The 26,085-nt window shown below is 37.6% G+C and overlaps 1 protein-coding gene across 1 annotated transcript in view; it reads left to right on the forward strand.

Moving 5' to 3' along the window:
* Nucleotides 1-26,085, forward strand: part of LOC122739250 (disintegrin and metalloproteinase domain-containing protein 32-like) — a 124,257-nt gene that overhangs the window by 51,180 nt on the left and 46,992 nt on the right. The window contains exons 10-12 of the mRNA XM_043981059.1: nucleotides 4,282-4,363; nucleotides 17,076-17,209; nucleotides 20,966-21,152. Coding sequence (XP_043836994.1) covers nucleotides 4,282-4,363; nucleotides 17,076-17,209; nucleotides 20,966-21,152 — 403 coding nt within the window. The remainder of the gene's footprint in view (nucleotides 1-4,281; nucleotides 4,364-17,075; nucleotides 17,210-20,965; nucleotides 21,153-26,085) is intronic.

A 26,085-nucleotide genomic window follows, 5' to 3' on the forward strand; every position in this document is an offset into this window, starting at 1 on the left:
CCATAACATTTCACCAAAATTGCTTTCTTCAAAGTTACTAGTGATATTTTAGTTTCTAAATCCAATGCCCTTTTTTAGTCCTCATTCTCCCTGACCTCTCTGAAGACCTTGACATTGTTGATCACTCACTCCTCCTTGATACTCTCTTCTCTCTATGTTTTTGGGACATCCCTTTGTACTGGTTCTCATCCTACTCATCTGTCTAACCATTTTTATGGTTCTTTTGCTGGATCCTCCTTCAGATCACCCTCTTTAACTATAGGTGTCCCTCAGGGTTCTGTCACAGGTGCTCTTCTCTTCTTTCTTTATACTATAGGGTGAGTGGGCCAAAAGTCATGAAAGGGTTTCAGTATTTAATAACTCCTTTATTGTTTTGTTTTTAATTTATAATACCATAGAATCATATACAATATATAGGAAATGAATTTAAATTATGTATGAAAAATCAAATCTCATAAATGGCAAGAAATAAATAAAAAATTATTTTCAAAGAGTTATTAAAACACTGTGACTTTTGGCCCACCCTGTAATTCACTTGTTAATTACCATCTCTGTGTCTTTCTTGCCAGACTCTCTGCTGACCTCCATTCTCACATCTCCAACCATCTTTCAGACATCTTGAACTAGATGTTCAGTAGACTACTTAACTCAACATATTCATTATATATTGAAGTCATTATCTTTTTCCCTAAACCCAATGAATCTCTTTCCATCTTTATTACTATAAAAAGCAACACTATCCTCCTTGTCCCTCAGTCTCACAACCTAGAAGTCAACGTCGCTCTTGTAGACCCCTTTCTCTCTTCTGATACTGCCACCACTCTAGGCAGGCCCTCACCTCCTCATATCTAGGTAATTATAATAGCTTGGTGTTGTGTCTCTCTGCCTTAATTCTCTCCCTAGTCCATTTAATTACTAAAGTGATTTTCTTGAAACGTAGGCCCAATCACTTCTCTTCCAGCTCAAACCACAGCCCAACCCCCAAATCAATAAACTCCACTGGCTCCCTGTTGCCTTCAGGATCAAATACAAAATATTTTGTTTAGCATTCAAAGCCCTTTATAATCTAGCCCCCCCCCCCTACCTTTCCAGTGTACTTATACCTTACTCCCTAACACATACTTTTCCATCCAGTGACACTGGCCTCTTGGCTGTTCCTCGAATAAGACACTACATTTCTTGATTCCTAGGCATATTCTCTGCCTGTCCCCTATGCCTGAAATGCTCTCTCCTCTGCTCTAACTATTGAAATCCCTGATTTAATTTAAATTCCATGTAAAATATCATCTTTTAGAGGAGGCCTTCCCTAACCCCTCTTAATTCTAATGCCTTCTTTCTGTTAATTATCTCCTATTATTCTGTATATAGCTTGCTTTGTATATGTGTTTGCATGTTGTCTTCTCCATTAGACTGTAAGCTTCTTGAAGGCAGGGACTGTCTTTTTTTTTTTTTTGGTGAGACAATTGGGGTTAAGTGACTTGCCCAGGGTCACACAGCCAGTAAGTGTTAAGTGTCTGATGCTGGATTTGAACTCAGGTCCTCCTGACTCCAGGGCCGGTGTTCTATCTACTGCGCCACCTAGCTGCCCTTGCCTGGGCTGTCTTTTGCTCCTTTTTGTATCCCCAGTGTTTAGTGCTGAGCCTGGCACATAGTAAGTGCTTAATAAATAACATCCCTTAGATAAAAATTCTATTGGGGAAGTCAGCCTAAGACTGATAGAAAACTCTATAGAAAGACGTTTTGAAGATATAAACAGAAACAATTCTGATAGGGAGAAAGAATGAGACTTACCTAAAGAGACTGATTCAGATGCAAAGAAAATATACCAACTTACTTGAATTTTAAAAAGGCATGTAGGGAAAACAGGAGGAAGGACAGGTAACAGAGAATTAATATGGAGATATGGTGCTAGAATTGCTGAAACTTGAAATGAGGGCAGCTAGGTGGAGCAGTGGAGAAAGTGCTGGGCCTAAAGTCAGGAAGGCTAATCTTCCTTAGTTCAAATCTGGCTTCAGGCACTTACTTACCAGCTAGGAGAGCCTGAGGAAGTTACTTAAACCTGTTTGTTTCAATATCCTCATTTCTAAAATGAGTTGGAGAAAGAAATAGCAAACCATTCCAGTCTCTTTGCCAAGAAAACCCCAAAATGGGTCATGAAGAGTTTGACATGACTGAAAGATGACTGAACAATGACTGAAAAATGAGACTGGGGAGGAAAGCTAAAGACCACAAAATAAGTTTTTCTTTTTAAAGTTAAAGTGGGAAAAAGAAGAGACTCAAAGAAGATTTGGAAATACTGCTTGGTGTAGCTGGGATAATACTAACAAATATTAGGGAAGGCAGAGCTGCTTAAGTCTTATTTTCCTTCTGTTTTCTCTACAAAGGAAAATAGTCTTTGTGCTGGAACAGAGAAAAAATAATAGCTAATGGGGAGTTGATATTCAAGATAAGTAAGGAAAAGTATGAGAATAACTGTGCTGGCCCAGCTAGGTGGTGCAGTGGATAAAGCACTGGGTTTGGAACCAGAAAGACTCATCTTCATGAGGTCAAATCTCCCTTGGAGAATAATTGTGTTAATGTCCTCTCACCTGCTACTTATGGACTATATTCTAAGGTACTGAAAAAAAAGGTGGATGCATTCTGGAGAAATGTCATCTTTGTAAGAGCATAGAAAACAGAAATAAGAACCATAGGATTAGAGAAGGGCAAATGCCTTTATTCTCAAATAAGAGAAGAAAATGGAGTCTGCAAACTATAGGCCAATGAGCATAACATGAGTTCCTTGTAAAATTTGTTTTTGTTTCAATAGGAATTAATTATAAGAGCCAGCACAGCTTTACTAAAAAGTGATTATAGTACAGTAATTTTATTTATTTTTGATAGTTACTTAACTGGTAGAACAGGGAAATGCAGATATGGCTTAGATTTTAGCAAAGCATTTGATGGAGTATATCTCACTGTTATTTAAAAATATATATATGAACCAGTCAACCAGTCATGAGACTGGTTGAATAGCCAAACTCAAAGAATAGCCATAATAGTCATTAATGGCTTTATGATAACTGGTTGGAGGTCTCCATTGGATTTACACAGAGATTTTTACTTGATTATGTGATGCTTAAGATTTTATTATTTGGATAAAAGTGCTGATGACATTTTCAAATTTGCAGATGATGACAGATGGAAAAATTAGGAGCATTGCATCAAAGTTAAAAAAAGGCATATTTAGCTTAAGTAGAAGGAAAAACTTAACAATTATACCTTCCAAAAGTGGATTTGGGATGTAGTGCAGTTTTCCCAATTTCAGGTATTAAAGCAAAGATTGTATTACCATTGATTAGGTATGTTAGAGAGTAATTATTTTTCTGTTTGTACTACCTGACAATTGAGGTCTTTTTCAGCTCCGAAATTCTGATTTTCTGTAAACCATCAATACTTTGGTGATGATATGCCTTACTTGTGTCTCTCAACCATGTTTTCTGCATTCTTTTTTGAAACCACAAATGCTTTTTTAAGTTTTATGATTTGATTTGATAATAATCTTTCATAATTTTACAAATGAATTTGCACTCTAAGCTGATATTACCTTTGGCTGTCTCATGTCCCACTTGGTACGGAGATGAGATGTTTGTTGATTGTGGAAGTTTGGAGATTCTTTTGTCCCATTTGCTAGGTTCACTGCTTGACAACATTTAAACTTCCATATATTAGATATCATAATCAAGGACCATATCTTTACCTTTTTAAATTTCTTACACTTTTCCATCAAAAACTATTTGAATGGATCAGGTCAAAGGTATTTTGATCGTATTTAATGTCTTTTCATCTGTCTTTGTCCTTTTGATTTTTTCATCTTTATCCATCCTAATTTGATGTTAATGTTGGTCTTTTTGTCCACTTGTTGGGACTCTGACTGCACATATGATCCTGATTGGGAAAGACATAATTTCCTATGTAGAGAAACTGATATTTTTGACTGGTCAAAATATAATACCAGAGTAAGGAATTCTTTGCTGTTCTTTCCATTTCTGACCTCATGTAAAATTCAGCATCATTGTGTGGGAAGTGAGAAAGCATCATCAAAGGTCTTAATGCTTTGGATAAGTTTCAGAAACTATAGCATGAGTTTTATCTAACTCAAGTATCTGAAAATTCCTCAAATTTATGATAAAAGCTGGCATAGCAAACTATCTTTCCTGTGTGTCCTAGTAAGTATGAATGATAATATTGAAATTTGATGTTTTTGTTAATAACCATTGTAAATATATCACTTTCCTTCAGTTATAGGGAGCATCCTACTTCTGTAGGAGCAACTTTTCCTGGAAAGATGTGCATTCTTCATTATGCTGCAGGAATTGTTCTGGTATGCAGTGACTTCATTAACCTTATTGTTTTCTTTCTAAATATTTATAAACTATCTTATACCTTGGTATTTAAAAACATACATACAAATGCATATTAGGAGTTTTTAAATATTGTTTTTATAGTTTAAGGACCTAGCTTCAAATCCTTGCTTTGCTGCTTAATATTGATACGATCATTTAGGTTCCCTGGACCTCAGTTTCCTCATCTGTAAAATGAATGGGTTGGACTAGATTACCTCCATAGTTATTCTAGCTCTAAATTTAGGTCCTATGATTACTGACTGTTTTAATTACCATGAAGAGCAATACTTTCCAATCTATACTATATTTTTACATTAATAATATGAACATGTGTTCAGGGCATTTTGATGAAAATTGAGAAAGGAGGGGATAGGCTTTCACAAGCAACATTCTACAGCAGAACACATTTTTAATCACACGTTTTTATAGGCACAAATGTATAGAGGTTAGAAGATCCCATTCTGTTGATTTGTTGATTATAAAAACATTTGATTCAATAAAGAGAAGCACCATTTGTAATTTTTATTGATAGCTTTCATTTTTACCTTTTTTAAAAACCTTTCTTTGTATCCTCATCACTTAGCATGGTGCCTGGTACATAGTAAGTGCTTAATAGTGCTTATTTTTGCTGACTGTTTAAATTTCCTTTATTTACCAATAAATCCCCCTCAACCTAGAAAGCTATCCCTTATAATAAAGAATTTTTAAAAATAGCAGTTCAACTAAACTCGCATATACTTCAACCAATTTCAGCATTATATGCAGTGAAATACTCACATTCCCTTACGTCTGCAAAAAAAGAAGAGAAATACATTCTAATATCACTTTTTCAGGGTTAAGCTTGATCATTATAATTATCTGATTTTGTTGTTTCCATTTATGTAGTTATTGTGTATATGGTTTTTCTGGGTTTTCTTAAACTTTGCATCAGTTCATAGACATCTTCCCACATTTCTATATATTTCTCATATTCATTATTTTTATGAAACAATAATATTCCATTATAACCATGTTACACAGTTTGTTTAACCAGTCCTTAGTTGATGGATATTCATTTAGTTTCTTTGTTACTATAAAAATGCTGCTAAAATCTTTTGGTATCTTTCTATGACCTTCTTGGAGTACAAACCTTGCAGTGAGATCTCTAGGTCAAAGGAGATGAATATTTTAGTAATTTTCTAAGCATAAATTCTTAATTCTTTTCTGGTCCTATTTACAGTTTCAGTTGTGACTTTTGCTATTTTTAAAAATCATCTTTGACAATTCACTAGGTGAAACATCATAATTTTCAAAACACCATTTTAAAGGTTCTCTTGCAACTAGGTAATCTCTCATGCATATGTTAAAATGATACAAGATATCTTAAATGACCTAACAAGAGCTAACTTTGTTCCACAGACTATAATTCTCAATCAAGTCACGGAAACACTGTCACTGTTATTAAAGTTATACTGTACAGAGTCTAAATTGAAGAGAGAGTTCCTATAGATGGTAAAGTACTCCAGATGTGCTGACATCAGTCACCAAAACATTGCACAGCTTCCTAATAAATTAAACCCATAACCACTCAGAAGAGTTCCATTTACTATAGCTATACATATTGGACAAAATCAATTGGATGAAAAATGTTCATTGATACACACACATGCATGTACACACACGTGCACCATAGTATACACACATGTGAATACAAACATACATGTACGCGCATATTATATACACATGTATTTATACATACACATATGTATATTTTTTGGTTGGATAATTTATAGTGCTCACCCTTCAGTATGCATATCTTGTATATAATGAAGTGAGCAGAACCAGGAGACAGTGCACAGTGACAGCAATATTGTTTGATGAAGAATTGTAAATGACTTAACTACTTTCAGCAATACAGTAATCTTAAGACAATCCCAACTGACTGATGATAAAGCATACTATAGATTGAACACAGACTGAAGTATGCTATTTTTTAACTTTCATTTCTTCTTTTGAGTTTTCTTATACAAAAGGACTAATATGGTAATGTTTTACATAATTGCACATGTATAATCTATATCTCATTGCTTACTGCATCAGGGAGGGAAGAGGGGAGTGAGGGGAAGAGGGATAGAATTCGGAACTCAAAACTTTTTTTGTGTGTGTGAGGCAATTGGGGTTAAGTGACTTGCCCAAGGTCACACAGCTAGTAAGTATTAAGTGTCTGAGGCTGGATTTGAACTCAGGTACTCCTGACTCCAGGGTCGGTGCTCTATCTATCCACTGCGCCACCTAGCTGCCCCAGAACTCAAAACTTTAAATAAAAATGTTTATTATTAAAAAATTTTCATATCTTGGAAAGATACTTCAAAAGGACAGTGATATGAGCCCACAACTGAATGGGAAGAAACAAGCAGGAAAATTTTGTAGTTTATCAAATGGCTAAGTTTCTTCCTGAAACAAGACTGTTTTAGTACCAATATTCTTCCAGTGACAATGTATGATTAAAAATCATGGAATACCAGAGTGTCTGAAGAAATTAATGAAGCCAATGGAGAGACTTGAAGAATTTTACAGAAGACGCATAAAGGATGTTATCAGAGAAATGTATGACTAGTAAATAAGATGTTCCAATCACGTAAGAAGAGTGAGAAATAATTAATGTGGAAGCATTCAGATTCTTTTGATAGCCACACACTGTCAAATGTTATAGAGGAAGGTCCTTAGCATATTGTGTGGACCTTTTTGTATTAGATTTACTGAAAGACATGGACAAGAGTTAAATAGTATAGGCTAGCACGAAAGGATTGGATTTTCATCATTGGAAGCAGTGCCAACATTGACAATATACGTGTAGATCCATGTAATTATTAAAGAATCAGTGTGGTAATTGCAGTTAAGTACTTTATAGAGTAAAGACATATACCTTTGTATACCTATACATACATACTGGCTGTGGTCCTTCATACTTGAAGTAGACCAAAATGACATCACTATGTCAGGGTCAATGTACAGAGTTTCTGACTGTGCCTTATCAGTCCAATATGAGCTCAGAAGGCTCTATCATAGGTCCAGCACAAATAGTCTACATGAACATTTGGAATGGAGATGTCTACAAATTTGTGCATCTCATTTCTTTTGAGCTACTGCAATTCTGCTTTGCTCATACATAGAGCACATTGCCTTCTTTCATGCAGGCATGCCATGCTGGGTGGTGCCATGCCAGAGTATATTCCATGTTTCACAATTGATTCCAAAGTTCTTCAGAGAGACCTCCATGTTGGTATTTGCTTTGTGTGAGTTCTCTGTAGTCTTTTAGGCAAATGTGTGTTTAGCATTCAAACTTGGCCAGCCCATCAGAATTGTGCTGTCTGCAGTAGAGTTTGAATGCTGGGCAATTCAGCTTGAAAAAGGACTTCATTGTCCAGTACTTTATCTTGCCAGGTGATCTTCAGAATTTTCAAATGGAAACAGTGCAATTTCCTGGCATTATGCTGGTAGACTTTCCAGGTTTCACAGGCATACAACAATGAGTTCAGCATAACAGGCAATTGGGGTTAAGTGACTTGCCCAGGGTCACACAGCTAATAAGTGTTAAGTGTTTGAGGCCGGATTTGAACTCAGGTACTCCTGACTCCAGGGCCGGTGCTCTATCCACTGTGCCACCTAGCTGCCCCAGCATAACAGTTCTATAGACCTCAGTTTGGTAGGCAGCCTTAATACCTCTTCTCTCCCACACTTTCCTTTGGAGCCTTCCAAATACTGAGCTCGCTCTGGTAATAGATGCATCATCCTCATCATCTATGTGTTCATCCCTGGAAAGTACACTGCCAAGGCCAGTGAACTTTTTTTTTTTTTAGAGTGAAGTTATACACAGTATTCAAAATTTGCTGTAACTGATGGTTCCATATATGGATGGTGTGGTGGTTGGTAGAGAACCTCTGTTTTTTTGGTGTTAATTGTCAGGCCCATATTAGTACAGGTAACAGAGAACCATTCTGTTGCATTTCAGCCTAAAAGGCTACATTGAGTGCACAATCATCTGTGACCAAAAGGTCATACAGCAACTCTCCAATTTAGTCTTGGCTTATAGCTTTTACAAGTTAAATAATTTACTATCAGTGTGGTAGCTGACTTTGATGTAATTTTCGTCTTCATTGAAAGCATCTGACAACATTGCTGAAAACATCATTCTGTAAAGCAGGGGAGCAAACACATAGCCCTGCTCTACTCCACTGGTGACTGGGAAGGAGTGAGAGTATCCTTCATTATCCAGAACCTGTGCAAGCATGCTGTTGTGGAAGTGGTGTACAATACTGATGAACTTCTCTGGGCAACCAAATTTTTCCATGATCTTCCACAAGCCCTTGTGACTAACAGTATCAAAATCTTTGGTCAGATCAATGAATGATATATACAGATCTCTATTCTGCTCCTGGCATTTCTCCTGGAGTTGTCAGGCAATAAACACCACATCTTCCGTTCCTTGGCCCTTTCTGAAGCCAAACTGGCTCTTGGGTAGATGACCATCTTCCAAGTGAAGGATCAGCTAATTGAGGACTCTGGCCAAGAATTTTTTTGGTGATGACTGAGACAGACTCCCTCCCCACCATGATTGTCATAGGAAAACCTATTTACTTTTTTATATAGAGCTGGACAATGGAGGCATTCTTGAACTCCCTGGGGACAATCTCCTCTTGCCATATAACCTGGAAGATTCTAGTCAGCTTTTGTATAAGCATTGGACCCTCTGTGTAATGATTGGAATGATGCCACCTGCTGGAGACTTACTGTAGGAAAGCTCCACCATGAGGAGAAGGCCTCGGAGGGCAAGGCTTTTCTTTGGCTTCAGGAAGTGATGTTTGCTTGTGGGAGGAAGAGGGGGCGAGGCTGGCTCTCTCGCTCTCTTGTCAGGACTCTGATGGAGAGTGGAGCGAGAAATGCGCTCTCTCTTTGATAGATAGATGAATCTAGGCCTTTTTCTTTCTCTTTACCAAATTCTTATTATCCTTAATAAATGCTTAAAAGTCTAACTCTTGCTAAAGCTTCTAATTTATTGGTGACCACTCATTAAATATCTGAGACAGACTAGCTAGAATTTTAGCCCCTTACATCTTCCTTGTAAATCTCAACTGGAAAAGAATCAGCACCAAGTGCTTTGTCACATGAAAGGAGCCTAATAGCATGCAAAACCTCTTCTTCAGTTGGAAGTTTGGCTGGAAAGGGACTGCTTTCAACCTGAAGTATTTGGTCAGTGGTTTTAGCATTGGTTGATTTAGATTGGTTGAGAAGACTATGGAAGTGTCAGTCCATGTCTCCAGGATCATGTCCTTATCGCTAATCAATGTGATTCCATCAACACTGAGTACTTGAGATGTACCATAGATCTTTTGTCCATAAATAGCCTTCAGGGCATCATAAAAGCACTTCGGATCATCATAAAACTGAATTTCATCTGCCTTCTTACTGAGCCAAGAAAATTGCATCTTTCTAAGCCTTGCTTGTGCTCTTTATTTATTTATTTTTTTTGGCGGGCAGTGAGGGTTAAGTGACTTGCCCAGGGTCACACAGTTAGTAAGTGTCAAGTGTCTGAGGCCGGATTTGAACACAGGTCCTCCTGAATCCAGGGCTGATGCTGCACTTTACTTCCTTCTTAGAAATGGACAAACTGTCCTTCTGGTAAACAGTATAAAGTTTTCATTTTTCACTTAGCATCTTCTGAATTTTCCCATCATTTTCATCAAACCAATCTTGATGTTTGTGAGTCTTCTGGCCCAGATGATTAAATGTTGTTCTGTACACCAAATCTCTGAAAGCTGCTCACTCCTTTTGTGCTCCACTGTTGCCAACTGTGTGTTGGTTCAGCTTTCTCTCCAAGTTAGCAAAAAACTGTTCCCACTTGGAAAAGCACTCTGATCTGTTAACATTAAGTTTTCTAATAGTCACCTTGCCACCTCCAATTTTGTTGAATGTGAATGCTTAGCTTGGAGAAGATGAGTCTGATTAGTTAAGTATTCTGTGCCACACATTGCCTTTGTCACTCTCACATCCTGTCTATCTCTTCTTGTTTGCTACAAGTGTGCATCTATGAAATTTTATTGCATTTAGGTAAATGGAATACAATCTTGATGATAAGAAGGTTTTAAGTAGTAAGTGACTCTGGGTGTTGCTATTTCATACTTCATTCTTTTCAAGGACTACCTGCCATGTCTGATAGTCTGTGCCTACTCTGTTGTTAAAATCATTTAGAATTACAAGCTAGTCCTCTTTTGGCACATTGATGATGAGGGTCTCCAGGTTTTTATGAAATTTTTTTTTATCTCATCAGGGTTCACTGATGATGGTAGCATGGTGCTTTCCTGCAAGTGGCAGTTACATTATCATGAGTCTACTGTTTACTCCTCTTAGAAGGCATACATGCTCGTTGACTAGATTAGTTTTAATTTCAAAATCTATGCCAGCTTCGTGGTGTGACCACTCCAGAAAAACATGTATCCTGCTCCAACTTTGGTAAGCTGGCCTTCATTTGCCAGCCTTATTTTACTCAGGGATGTTATTTTGGGTGCAATACCTGCTTACTTCTTTCACAATAAGAGCTATTTGTCTTTCAGATCGACTGGATTTTTTGTTGTACATAAGTATGTGCACATTCCTGTACTTATGGTGAGTGGAATGACCTTTGGAACATTTTCTTGTGTTTTTACTGCAGGGCAGGATCCCCTGCCTTGCCATAGTAAGCAGGCCAAGGTCATGTTAGGCAAAGCAGACAATTTTTAGGGCACCTTGTCTAGCCCTTTCTTCACACCTGATTAAGGCAAACAGAGGTTCAGTGATTTTTCCAAGGTCACAAAGGTAGTAAGTGCCTGAGGGCATATTTAAACTTGGGTCTTTCTGACTTCAGGCCCAGTCCTCTATCCACTGAACCATTTAGTTGCCTCTAAAATACATACACATGTATGCATACACTTGTATATATACAAATACACAGGGGGGCAGAGGCAAGATGGTGGAGGAAAGACATTAAATACACAGAGCTCCTGATACAATCACCCCCAAAACAGCAATAAAAGAACCCCTGGAGCAGAAAAACACACAAAAATTTGGTCTGAGATTATTCTCCAGCTATAGATAGATTTCAGGGGGCCATGCTGGACCAGGAGTAAAATCTAACCCTGTGATCACGCTGATAGACACACCAGACATTCCACCAGAGGAATTTACCCCAGAGCCTCTGAATCAGCTATAGCACCAACATCTTCTAGAACTGAGCATGTGGTCAGGTGAGAGGGATGATTGGCTGGACGGGGGTGGGGAAGGGAATGCAGGGGTACCAGCTGGAAGTGAGGGAAGAATTCGATTGTCCCACCCCAGCAGGGAACCAGGAAGAAATCCTGAGCGGCGGGAGGCTCAGGTGGGGGAGGGACACAGGCTTGTTGAAGCTAAGAACCACACCACAGAAAGCTTTCCTGGTTGGTTGTTTAATAAGAAGGCTTGAGGTTATCTCTGGACCAGAGAACAGGCCGGGCGAGAGCAAAACCTGCCCTCCTTCAGACCAAAACACCTGCCACCCTCTGAAGCTGGGAATAGGAGTGAAGCCAAGAAGTAGTATCCCCCTCCCCCAGTGAAGAGTTTAAAATCAAGTAAAAAATGAGCAAGCAAAGAAAGTTCAGAATTATAGAAAGCTCTTTCAGTGACAAGGAAGATCAAGGTGCAGCCTCAGATGAGGAAATCAACCACAGGGCCCCTATATCCAAAGCTTCCAAGAAAAATATGAACTGGTCTCAGGGCATGGAAGCTCTCAAAAGGGACTTTGAAGAGAAAGTAGGAGAGATAGAACGAAGATGTAGAGAAAGAGAGGAAGGAATGGAAAGAGAAATGAGAGCAATGCAGGAGAGTCATGAGAAAAAAGTCAACAGTTTGAAAAGCCAAATGGAAAAGGAGATTAAAAAACTGTCTGCTGAAAATAATTGCCTAAGAATTAGGACTGAACAAATGAAAGCTAGTGACTTTATGAGAAACTAAGACACAGTAAAGCAAATCCAATTGAATGAAAAAATAGTGGGCAATGTGAAATATCTTCTTGGAAAAATAGCTGACCTGGAAAATAGATCCAGGAGAGATAATTTGAAAATCATTGGACTACCTGAAAACCATGACCAAAACAAAAACTTAGACACCATCCTCTAAGAGATTGTGAGGGAAAATTGCCCTGATATTCTAGAAGCAGAAGTTAAAATGGAAATTGAAAGAATCCACCGATCACCTCCTGAAAGAGATCCTCAAAAGAAAACCTCCAGGAATATTGCAGCCAAATTCCAGAGATCCCAGGTTAAGAAGAAAATCTTGCAAGCAGATAGAAAAAAGGAATTCAAATACTGTGGAGCTACATTAAGGAGAAAGCAAGATATAGCAGCTTCTACATTAAAGGACCAGAGGGCATGTAATATGATATTCCAGAGGGCAAAGGAACTGGGACTATAGCCAAAAATCACGTACCCAGCAAAATTGAGTATAAACTTTCTGAGGAAAAAAATGCGATTTCAGTGAAAAAGAGGACTTTCAGGCATTTGTGATGAAAAGACCTGAACTGAATAGAAAATTTGACTTTCAAATACCAGACCCTGGAGAAGTATAAAAAGGTAAACAGGAAAAAGAAATCACGAGGGACATCAAAAGGTTAAACTGTTTACAATCATATATGAGAAAATAATACTTTCAATTCATAAGAACTTTTTCAGCAAGGAATACACAGAGGACATAGGTTTGAAATGAATATGAAAGGGGGGCAACTAGGTGGCGCAGTGGATAAAGCACCGGCCCTGGATTCAGGAGTTCCTGAGTTCAAATCTGGACTCAGACACTTGATACTTACTAGATGTGTGACCCTGGGCAAGTCACTTAACCCCCATAGCCCTGGGGAAAAAAAAAGAAATGAATATGAAAGGATGGTATTTGGAAAGCATTTATTTTTTGTGTATCCTTGTTCTTTGTGGAGCAAACAAGGTGGGTTGTCTGGTGTCTGGGACCGGATTTGGGCTCTGGGCCTCCTGGGCCCAGGGCTGGTGCTTTGTCTACTGTGCCACCTAGCTAACCCATGATGACATCTTTAAAATAGGGGTGAGGGGTAGGAGGAATAGACTGGAGGAGGGGGGAAGGGAGAGGTGGAATGGGGAGAGGTAGCTCACATGAAGGAAACAAGCAAAAAGCCTATGGAGGGGAGGGGAAGAGGGGGAGTGAGTGAACTTCACTGTCATCTGAATTGGCCCAAAGAGGGAATAACATACATACTCAAGTGGGTATAGTAATATATTTTTGCCCTGAGGAAAAGTGGGAGGAGAAGGAGATGGTGGGGGGGGGGAGAAGAGGGGAAGGAGGGAAGGGAAGTTTGGGGGAGGGAGCTATAAAAAGCAAAACACTTTAGAGGAAGGTGAAGATGTTCTGCATAACACCACATGTATGACATATATTGAATTGCTTGATTTCACAGGGAGAGTTGAGGAGGGAGGGAAGAAGAAAAATTTAGAAAACAGAATTAGCTCAAAGAGCATAAGCTCATCAGAGTGGGCTCAAGGAGGGAATAACACACACATCCAATAGGGAAGAGTAATCTATTTAACACTTCAGGAAAGTAGGAAGGGAAGAGGGTTAGGATGGAAGGGTGAATGAAGGGAGGGTAGAGCGGGGGAGAGGGAAATCAGTAGTAAAACATTTATGAGGAGGATTAGGGCAAAATAAGATTAGACAGTAAAATAAATATCATTGGAAGGGAATGGGATGGAGGGAAATTGTTATGATGATTGACTATAATGTCAAAACATACGGGGCAGCTAGGTGGTGCCGTGGATAAAGCACTGGCCCTGGATTCAGGGGAACCTGAGTTCAAATCTGGCCCGGACACTTGACACTTACTAGCTGTGTGACCCTGGGCAAGTCACTTAACTCCAATTGCCTCACCAAAAAAGCCAAAAACCAAAAACCAGAACAAAAAAAAATGTGGTACCTACTCTGCTGGGCTATTGGGAAGAAAATTCTCTGTCTAGTTCAATGTACTATATAAAAACTACGATGAACAGGATGCTATCAGAAAAACCTGGAAAGACCCACATGAACTGAAGCAGAGAGAAATGTACTGTATATAAAATAACAGCATTAGTGTAAGATGATCTGCTGGGAAGCACGTGGTTATTTTCAGCAAGGCAATGATCCAATATAACTCTGAAGAACTTAGGAAAATTGTAGTACATCTACAGAGAAAGAACTGATGGTATCTGAAAACAGACTGAAACATATATATATATATATTTTTTTACAATTCCTTAATCTGAAGGTTTGTTCTTGTCTGTTTTCACTCACAACCTAGATAAGGTAGAATTGTTTGCCATGGCTACTCATGTATAATTTATGTTGAATTGAGTTCTTGGGGTGGGGGTGGGAGGGGAGAGAGGAAGAGAAGTTGGAACACAAAGTTTTAAAAAAATTGATGTCAAAATTTGTTTTTACACACACTTTTTAGACTTTTATTTTCCAAATTACATGTAAAAGCAAATTTTGACATCAATTTTTTTAAAACTTTGTGTTCCAATCAATTGACAAGCACTTACTATGTGTCAGGCATTGTATGAGGTCAAAGATAAAAATAGAAAGAATTTCCTCAAGAGATTATATTCTAAGTGGGGAGACAAATACCTATATAAGTATATGCAGAACAAATATAAAAATATTAAACACAACTCTTCTTAAGTAAAAAAGAAAGCCCAATTTGCACAGAATAAAAATGTCTCATCATCAGTGAGTAATCATATCTAAAAAATATCCCACTTTAATATAAAATGCCTTGGTAAAACTGTCAAGTACCTGAAAATAATGAGTGTACAGAGGTCTATTTCTCATTTGAAAACTGTCTCTGGGGTTGTACCATAAGTTTTATTTTTTAGACTTTTTGCTGCTGTAGGAAGGATGCTGACAATATGAGCTAGTTTCTCTCATATCATACTGCACCATAGCCACCTAAATTCAGCAAGTCAATGGAAAAACCCTTTTCTGAAGAAACTACCTCAAGATTATTTTGAATGGATTAAAAACATTTTCAGAAGCTCACAAATAGTGAATATCTGCATCATGGATAAAAGAAATTAATGTAATTTCAAACTTCCATCTAGTCTTGAATCACTTTTTGGAAGCTTGAAACTTTTTCAGAATCCTTTGTTAGCTTTAAAATTTCAAGTGGAGGTTTGTATCTGTACCCATTTATTACATCAAAATTATGAAATTTAGGTTTCAGAAGGGAGCTATCAACTCTATTAAAGGAAGGGATTTCTAAAAGTTAGAGCTATAAAAAATGGATTGCCTTGGGAGGTAATATATCTGCAGTATAGTGTGGAATTGGGTGTGAAGACTAGAATTTTTGTTTTCTTTTGAGAAATACTTAATGGAGAAAATTAGCATTTTTGCATTAGTTCTTTGTCAATTAGAGATATTCAAATAGAATGAGATGATTATAGAAGGTACCTATGCTTTGTATCATTAGTTGGACGAAATGAATTTCAAGGTCCTATCTAACTTATGATTCTGAGTCTACTAACTTGGTTTTCTTGCCCTAAAGTGGCCTAACATTCAGAAATCATAAGACCATACCATTAGAACTGGGAACTTCAACCCCTCATTTTTTTTTTTTTTTTAGTGAGGCAGTTAGGGTTAAGTGACTTGCCCAGGGTCACACAGCTAGTAAGTGTTATGTGTCTGAGGCCGGATTTGAACTCAGGTACTCCTGACTCCAGGGCCGGTACTCTATCCACTGCGCCACCTAGCCGCCCCACAACCCCTCATTTTTGAGATGAAAAAATAAAGTGTAAAAAGCTTATATGTTAAGATAAAATCTGCTGGCAAATGCCTCTAATTCCTCCTCCTTCTAAATAACTGGACACCTGAACTTGAACTAAATAAATCTACACTGAGAGGCAGCGTGGTATAGCAGATGGAGTGCTAGCCTTGAAATCGGGTTCAATCTCTGCCACTGATGCATACTGGTTAATGTGACTGGGTAAGTCACTTAACCTCTCAGTGTTCTAGGTCACTCTCTAAGGCTATAAGTTACAGAGAAGGTGTTGACTTTAATAGTTAGAATTTTCTCACCTTTAAATTCCCTATAACTAATAACTTCACCAGTCCTGTACCTTTCCTTATATACAAAATTAATACAGGCTACTTTTAGGAGGCAAGCACTAACATGGGGGATTCAGGAAAGGGCTCATGTAGGAAATAAATTCCTAACTGAGCCTTAAAGGAAGCTAGGAATTATAGGAAGCATAGGTAAGGAAGGACAGCTTCTCTAATTCACCAATCCATAAAAAGAGTTATTTTTTGCTATCTCTGAGTTTTGGCTTCATACTAGCTACATCACTAACCATTTTGGACTTAGGAAAAACTTCTTTTTTCTCTAATGAATGCAAGGAGACAATTGTGTCTTCAAAGAACCAAAGGTCAACATAGGTTGTATTCACATATTCCTTTTGTGTATTTATGCCACCCATCCTAGAATTAAGCTAAACTATTAAGTATTACCAACTCTAGGTAGATCTTAAGAATATTCAGTATTTGTTATAGCAATAAGAAAAATTTAGTATTATAATTTAATTTGCTTCCACATTTCAGTAAACTTTTTGGTAACAATTCTTCCCCCTCATCTACTTTTTTTTTTTCTCCCAACATTAGTATCCCAAGGGAATAACCGTTGAGGCGTTTTCTGTTATTATTGCACAGTTGCTGGGACTTAGTCTGGGAATAAGATATGACGACAAGAGTTGCCGCTGTTTACAGTCTACCTGCATAATGAGCCCAGAGGCAGTGTAAGATTAAAAAAAAACCCTATTTGTTTTTTTATTATGTTGTTTATTTTTTTGCATATATATTTTGTGTATAAAATCCAAGTCATTCCTAATTAATGATTATATCAGAAAAAGACACTGGGCCCTGCTTTCTGACTAGTTAGGATACGACATTTTAATTTGGAAGATAGATTAGGAAAGCAATTCTAGTTAGACTATTTGCATTACAGAATGAATTTATTAGGATTTCTTTATAGATCAAATACAAACAAACTTGACAGGAGTTTTTGTTTTTGTTCTGTTTGTTTTGCAGTTGATTATAATCAGGCTTATAGGTCAGAAGAAGCTTTAATAATCTTTTTTTTAGCTTGCTAGGCAGTAAGAGCCTATAAGGAAATAATGTCAAAGAGGAATAACATGAGTTGCTTTTTTCAAGTTTTTTCTTCACAATGATTTATTTGTTTTTTGGTAGGAGCCAAAAGATGAATCAAAAGTGAAGAAAAAATATAGGGTATTTTTGTTAGGCTTCTTGCAGGCACAAATTTCTGGGACTAGCTCTTTCATCTTTAAAAAGCATTATGTCAAATACACATTCTCTCTCAACTACGTAAGAGCTTTAAATTGTTATACTGTGTCAGATAAATAGCTAATAATCTTTTCAAGAGAGACTCCAAGAAGTAAGTTGTGTCTCCTGGGAGGACCAAAATGTCTACCCTAATATTAATCTTTAAAGATTAAAGTCATACTTGCAAATATTACAGTCACACAGAATCATGTAGAATTTGAGAGTTTAAAGGGATTGTGGTGGCTATTTATTTTAACCCCTACACAAATGGAATCTCTAATATAACATACCTAAGAAGTGGTCTTCTGGAGACCGCCAAAGATTGCAGTATATCCTAGCTCTCTATCTCTCTCTTTCACAACTGCTCCAGCAAAGATCAAAGAAGGTCATGAAATTGGGTGAATGGTGATTAGGAAATTGGCAAATCCAAGGATGAATCCAGATGTTCATTTTCCCTTTCCAGGTCATCACAAGGAGGTAGAAGCCCAGTGACACTGGGGAGGAAAGTCTTTCAGCAACTGGATTGGTCCAGGCCCTTCAGCAGTGTAATAGAGTGTAGGGAGGAGGAAAAGGTGTGATTTAGCAATTATGTTGCTGTGACTCTGAGCAGAGTATCGGGCCCTTCAGGTTTGACCTGTGGTTATAGCCTGTGGCTTTCAGATATTGGGGCAGAGGGGAAAGACCAGGGCTAAGTCTTAAACTGTGTCATTCTTACCTCAGAGCATGGTCAAAGATGTAGCTGGGAGGGCTTGTGGCTATATAGCAGGCAAGAGGTGTAGACTAGGGATAATTCTACTTCTCTGTGTCTCTGACACTGTTGTTTAGTCATTTCAGTTATGTCTTAACTCTTTATGACCCTGTTTAGGGTTTTCATGGCAAGGAGACTGGAGAGGTTTGCCATTTTCTTTTCCTGCTCATTTTATAGATAAGGAAACTGAGGCAAGAAGGTTTAAGTGACTTGACCAGGGTCACAGCTAGTAAGTGTCTGAGGTCAGATTTGAACTTAGGCAGCTGAGTTTCCTGATTCCAGGGCTAGTGTTCTATCCACTGTACCAGCCAGTTGACACTAGAGTAGGATCTTAGATTTAGTCCATAGACTTACTGCAGCTTGCAACTAAATAACTAGGTGACAGATCATAGACCAGAGATGAGCCCTTATGTTCTGTGAGCTGAACAACTTTCCAATTAGTTGATGTAGTCTAGGGTCAACAGCTCTCTACTGGAGCTCCAACCAGGGAAAAACTTGTAGTTGTGTTGTCTGACCCAGAATTGAGTTGGAAGCTATAACTCACTGACTTGAGCCACTCTCGAGATCCTTGAAGAATATAGTGCCTAGTGTCCAAAAGAAACAGTGACAAGATCTTAGATAAGGACAAACAAAATCTCTACTATGTCTCCAGAAGTGTCCAGAGGCTAGGCCTTACACAAAGCCCTAACTCAGGAAATAAGGCTGGAAGAATGAATTAACAAACAAAAAAGACATTTGATAAGGAATGTGGAGCCAGGAATGCCCAAAACAAATCCAGAAGAGAATAACTTCACAACATTTATAAATAAAGCTGCAAAGAAAAACATAGTTTGGCTAAAAACATCTGCCAGAATTCCCAGAAGAAATGAAGTAAGAGTTAAAAATGAAATTAGAGCTCTAGAGCACAGATTTCAAATTTTGCAGCCTGTGGGATGCATGCATCCCACAAAAACTCCTGAGCATGGCCCAAACCAGATTAAAATGTATTTGGGAAAATTTTAATAAGTAAAAATGGAATACATTAAAAATGTTAGTTTCTGATTTTCCAAGTCAATATGTGGTCCAAATGGATTAATTTCTATTTGACTTTGACATTTACTTTAGAAGAAAGATTTAGAAGAAGAATTAGCAAATGCAAAATCTTACCAAGTAACAAGATTCCTGAAAGTTAATTACTTTCCAAAAAGCTAAATCAATTCCAGAAGTTAATTATTTAATGTAACAATGATAAATCTTAAAACAAAGTCAAAATTCTGAAAAAAGTTGAAGTAAATGTAAGGAATCTCATGAAAAAGCTGACATGAAAAAAGAGCCAAGGTGCCATATGTCATCAAATAATCACTAGAAACTGCCTTGGGGCAACCAGAAGGCAAAATTTAAAAAAAATCTACTGGCCATCTACTGAAATAAATTCCCAAATGAAAACTCCAAGAAATATCATGGCCAAAATAGCTTCTATGTAAGAAAAAATATTATAACTTGTAAAAATGCAAAAGGTCAGGTACTATGGAGCCACAATAAGCATCATATAAGATTTGGCATCTAAATTTTTAAATGAGAAGAGAGCTTGGAACAAAATAATTCCCAAAGGCAACAATAACAACAAAAACAAAATGAAGCTAAAACCATACAATCAAGAATAACCTATCCAGAAAAACCGAGTAAAGGCCTACAGGAGAAAAGTAGATTTTTAATCAAAAAGAGGACTTCAAACCATTCCTGATGAAAAGACCAAAGCTGAGTAGAAACTTTGAAATGCAAATACAGGAATTAATAGCAATATAAAGAAGTAAATAAAGAAGTATGTAAGTAAATGTGGGCAATTAAAAGGAAACAGGTAATGATGAAATATTTACATCCTATTAGGAAGAAAAGAAACATTCCTTCAGAATCCTAATTTTGTCAAAAGTTATACAATTAAATAAGCATCCAAATTCACAGTGGTACTGCAAAAGAATATATGTGTTTCTCAGCTTTGAGCTTCAGTTACCTCATCTGAAGGGATCAGAATAGATGACCTCTATGGTCCATTTCAGCATTTTGGGTCTATGATCCCATGATCTTAAGACCATATCCAAATACTCCTAGAAATGCCTATTTCCTCAGGCATAATTGGTGGCTGCAGTCAGCTGTCACTTCTGTCACACTGCTGTTTTTCTATGACTGTGTTCTCTGTCTAATTCTAATACAGATGAAGAACCTGAAAAGTTAAGGCCACATAACTAACTATTGGCAAACCGTGATCATATTTTAATAATATACTCCAGTAAGAGAAATGGAATTATCTCATGTTGTTGGTCATCACTTTGAGTTATTAAAATTTCTGTTGCGAACCATTTATATTTATTCCCAACCTATTTAGGGCATTTAAAATGAGTACTCACAATTGTTCTTTTATCAGTCAAGAAATGTATGTGTATTCAGCAGTGATATTTCTGACAAAGTTATTTAATTTCTTTTTTAGGCTCTCCAGTGGGATTAAGGTCTTTAGCCACTGCAGCTTGAGTGACCTTCAAAATTTCATTTCAAAGACTGGAGCTAAATGTCTTAAAAATCAACCAACTCTTAAATATTATATGTATGAGGATTCTGGATCCTGTGGGAATTATGTAGTATCTGATAATGAAGAGTGTGACTGTGGTCCTCCAGCGGTAAATATTATCAAGAGAAACAGACTTTATTGTGATCATTCTATATTTTGACTTGCTATGAATAAATGTCTTGAAAAATCTGAATATCAAGCAAAATAAAAAGCAAAGACAAACTAAAAGCAACTTAAGGCATATTCTGGTACACAGGGGAGTTAGGTAGGCTGTGGAGTTTTGAATAAGTCTGAAAAGTGCCACCAAAAATACCTCTTGTTGAAAAACCTAGGCATGAGGACCTTTTTACCCCCATGGAATATATTTTTTGGTAAATTTAAGTTTTACTAATTGTGTTTTTTACAGCACAATATTTCCAGCTTTATCTCTTCAAAACCTTTCTCTCTCCTTCCCTCTACCTGATCAGTGATCCTTCCCTTGCAAGAAAGAAAAACTTAAACAAAACCAACTGACACAGCTACCACTTCTGACAACCTGAACATCATTTTATAATTATATCTCCCATATTTCCAAATAAAAGAGGAAGGTAGATTTCATTTTCCTCCATTTATTTCTTTTGTATTGCTTTTTTTTTTTTTACTACCTTCTTCTTTCAGGTCAGCACTATGTCTCATGCTTAATTTTGCTTATCCATAAATTCTCTTTCTCACTCCCCTTTACTTGTCTTTCCCCAAGTTCCTTGAATTTATTTAAATTGTTAATATACTTATTTCTTATTATTATTTTCTCTTTTTGGCCCTTCCCTTTTTCTACACAGCAATGAATGTGGTTCAAAACTCTCTAAGCTTTCACTTATACAACCTCTTAACTTGCAACAATCTTTTCTGATTCCCTTTTCCAAGAAGTGTTCTTTTACTTTGTCCTCCTTATTAATTATTGTCTATCTGATTATGCTATGTTCATTCTTTGCTCTCTGTGTTTCTCATTAAAGTTAGGGATTCAGCAGTACAGACATTAAATACTCCATATCCCATTTTTGATTTGGTAATTTGTAGATTTTATCCCATCCTCTCCTGTTTACTTTTTTGTAATTTGTTGTTAAAGTGGTCTCCTAAGGTCTCTACTCCCCAGAAACAAAACACATTATGAGGACCTTATCTTTCCCTTCCCATCCCATGTGATCTTTTACAAAATGCACCACTTTGTTTTCTTTGTTATCAAGCAATTAATCTATGGGTTAACAAGCATTTATCAAGCATCTACACTGTCCTAGAAACTGGGGTTATAAAGACAAGAAATGATACAGTCCCTCATTTTAGTCCTATTAGGGTAGAAAACTTGTACATAAACATGTGCATATACACAATAAATACTGGGTAATTTTGAGGGGAGGAGGAATTATTAGCTGGAAGGATCAGTACAGACTCATTCAGGAGGTGGTGCTTGACCTGAACTTTGGAGGAAACAAGGGATTTGAAGAGGTTAGAGGAGGATATAGTGCATTCTAGACATGGGGGATGGTGTGTACAAAGGCATGGGTATAGAAGATGTTAAACATCAAGAAAGCCAATTTGGTTGGGTTATAGGATTTGTGAAGGGTAATCATTTATAATAAGCTTGGAAGAGTAGGTTGGAGTCAGTTTGTGAGGGACTTTAAATACAAAACAGAGGTGTTTGTATTTCATCAAATTGTTAATAATGTCATTGGAGTTTATTGAATAAGAAACTAAATGGTCAGACTTTAAGAAGATCATGCTTCAGAATATTATTTAGGCAACTGGGTAAAAGAATAGAGAGGAGACATCCTTGATGTAGGCAGAACAACTAGGCTATTGTAATAGTTGAGGTGAAGATGATAGGTGCCTAGGCTAGGGTGGTCACCATATGAGTGGGTAAAAGGAGAGGAAATGGAGATGAGAGTCGATATTTGTTTTTTTTTTCTAGGAGGAAGAGGAAAAAGAAGAAAGAGAAAAAAGTATGCTAGTTTGTTGTTGTTTGTCCTTCATTTTTTTTTTTTTTTTTGGTGAGGCAATTGGGGTTAAGTGACTTGCCCAGGGTCACACAGCTAGTAAGTGTCAAGTGTCTGAGGCCAGATTTGAACTCAGGTCCTCCTGAATCCAGGGCTAGTGCTTTATCCACTGTGCCACCTAGCTGCCTCTGTCCTTCATTCTTGAAGAGGACCATGACATGAGGGCAATGTCATGGCTTTCAATGAATTGGATTTAAGTGAAGGAGGGCTGTGCAAGGTTACCAACCTCAGTCTCTCCTCCAGAGCCGTCTTGGGTCCAGTGGCAAGATATATATCAGGACAACTGGAGATAATCCCAGGTGTTTAAGGTAATTGGGATTAAGTGACTTGCCCAGGGTCACACAGCTAGTAAGTGTCTGGGATGAGATTTTTAACTCAGGTCTTCTTGACTACAGGGCGAGTGCTCTATCCACTGTGCCACCTAACTGCCCCATGCTAATTTTTTTTTTTTTTTAGTGAGGCAATTGGGGTTAAGTGACTTGCCCAGGGTCACACAGCTAGTAAGTGTTAAGTGTCCGAGGCCGGATTTGAACTCAGGTACTCCTGAATCCAGGGCCGGTGCTCTACCCATGCTAATTTAAGGATATGGTAGAGTCAAGTAAAGGTTTTTAAGCCTGAGAAAGATCTAGCTATTTTCATAGGCTGCAGGGAATGAGCCAATAAATAAGGATGGATTGAAGATGATTATAGGGACAATCTACTAAATGATTTTAGAAGAGATAGCATCAAGGTCACGTGAAGAAGGGTTGGCTTTGGTGAGAAGGGCTTCCTCTTCATCAGAGACTAAAGTACAGTAAATGAGAAAATGGGGACTGATTTCAGGGGGATTTTAGACTGGAGAGAACATGGAACACATGGTGAATGGGGCTATATTTTCTCAATAAAGAATGAAATTAAAGGGAGGCTTGATGAGAAAAAGGATTTCAGTCTGTGGGACTTTGACAGAGAATCTATTAGGCTGGAGTAGAAAGATTGCCTTGCTGCATTTATGGTCTCATTAATCTAATCAATAAGCATATATTAAGTGCCTGTTATATTCCAGGCATTGTAGTAAGTGCTGAGGATACAAAGAAAGGCAAACAACAATTCAGTCTAATGGGGGAGACAATATCATAGATAGAGGATATTTTGGGAAGTCACTGGGCAGGGAGGGAGGGAAGAAGGAAGAAAGGAAGGAAGGAAAGGAGGAAGAGAAGAAGGAAGGAAAAAAAACATTTATTAAGCACCAACTATGTTATACATTCTTCTGAATGCTTTAAAAATATTAATCTCATTTGGTCCTCACTATAACCCTGAAAGGTAGAGTCCATTATTATCTCCATTTCATAGATGGGGAAATTGAGGCAAGTAGAGGTTAAATGATTTGCCCAGGGTCACATAGCTAGTAAGTATCTGGAATTAAGAAGGCTCAGGAAAGGCTTCTTATAGAAGGTGAGATTTTACCTGGGACTTGAAGAAAGCCAGAGAGGGCAGAAGATGGAGATGAGGAATTCTAGGTATGGCGGAAGGACGGTAAAAATGCTCATACAAGACATGGAATATCTTGTGTGGATCACATACTGGATCACATGTTGGGGAGGGAGTAAAGTATAAGAAGACTGGAAAGGTAGGAAAGGGCCAGGTTATAGCAGGCTTTGAATACCAAATAGGATTGATCTTGGAGGTGATAGGTATCCACTGTAGTTTACTGAATGGGGTTTGGGAGAGGGGTGATATGATCAGGCCTGTAATTTAGGAAGTTTAATTTGACAGCTGAATGGAGAATGGATTGAAATAGAGAGCTTTGGGTTAGGGAGACCACCAGAAGAGTTGTTACATGATGTAATGAAAACCAGTGTGGTGGTATTGTCAGGGAAGAGAAGAGAAAATATACTAGAGATATTATAAAGTTGGAATTGACAAGTCTTGGCAACATTTTGAATATGAAGAAGAGAGTAAAGAGTCAAAGATGGGGGGGCAGCTAGGTGATACAGTGGATAAAGCACCGGCCTTGGATTCAGGAGGACCTGAGTCCTCAAATCTGGCCTTAGACAGTTGACACTTAGTTAGCTGCATGACTCTGGACAAGTCACTTAAGCCTCATTGCCCTGCCCCCCCCCAAAAAGAGTCAAAGATGAGTGATGCCCTCACATAAAACAAATTCATTTATAGGGGGCCTATTTTAAAAAAATTCAGAGATAATTAATTTTATTCTACTTTTCTGTCTCTTAAAATTTTCTGTAAATTCTTAGTCCTTTAGATCTTGATAATTTTACATATTCATCTTTGTGGGTAGAATGTATTCAGGTGGATACTCTGCGTAATTCTGGTTTCTATTGCAGAAATAACCCGAATCCTTTATCTCTTCCCTTCCCCCACCCCACATAACAATTCTCATAGCTGACGAAGGAACTCACTTTATATTTGCTGAAACAAACAAACAGAAGCAATATGTCACAAGCTCCTTATTTTACCTTTCTCTACCTTTCCCAATTCTTTGATATCATCTCCCATCCTTCCTACCTTTACCCTATTCTCTAATGAAGCAGTAACTCTTCTTATTAAGTCTTTTGTATCCCCATATTTCCTGATCCCTTCTCTTCTCATCTTTTCTAGCAGATTGCCTCTCATAATCATTCTCCCATCTCTTGATTTTGGTTTCTCCCATCTCCTGAATTCTTTCAATAAACATACCAAAATCTTCATGTTTAAAAAAAAAAGGGGCGGGGGGAGCCTTTTTGAATCTACCAAGCTCAGCAGCTATCATCTCTTCTTCCTTTCTTAGCCAAACTTGGAAGAACTGTCTATACTCACTGCCTTCATTTACTAACTTCTTAACTCTTTATAATATAGTTTCTAACCTCATCACTCAACTGAAAATGCTCTCTTCAAAGTTATCAGTAATCTTTTAATTACCAAATATTATGGCTTTCTCCTAATCCTATTTTTTTTTACCTCTTTATAGAATTTAACCATTTCTACAGGTTATCACCTTCTTCCAAGAGTTTCATAACTCTTTGAATTCTCTCCCTT

The sequence above is a fragment of the Dromiciops gliroides genome, chromosome 2, assembly GCF_019393635.1.
Source record: "Dromiciops gliroides isolate mDroGli1 chromosome 2, mDroGli1.pri, whole genome shotgun sequence".
In the NCBI taxonomy this organism is placed as follows: domain Eukaryota; kingdom Metazoa; phylum Chordata; class Mammalia; order Microbiotheria; family Microbiotheriidae; genus Dromiciops; species Dromiciops gliroides.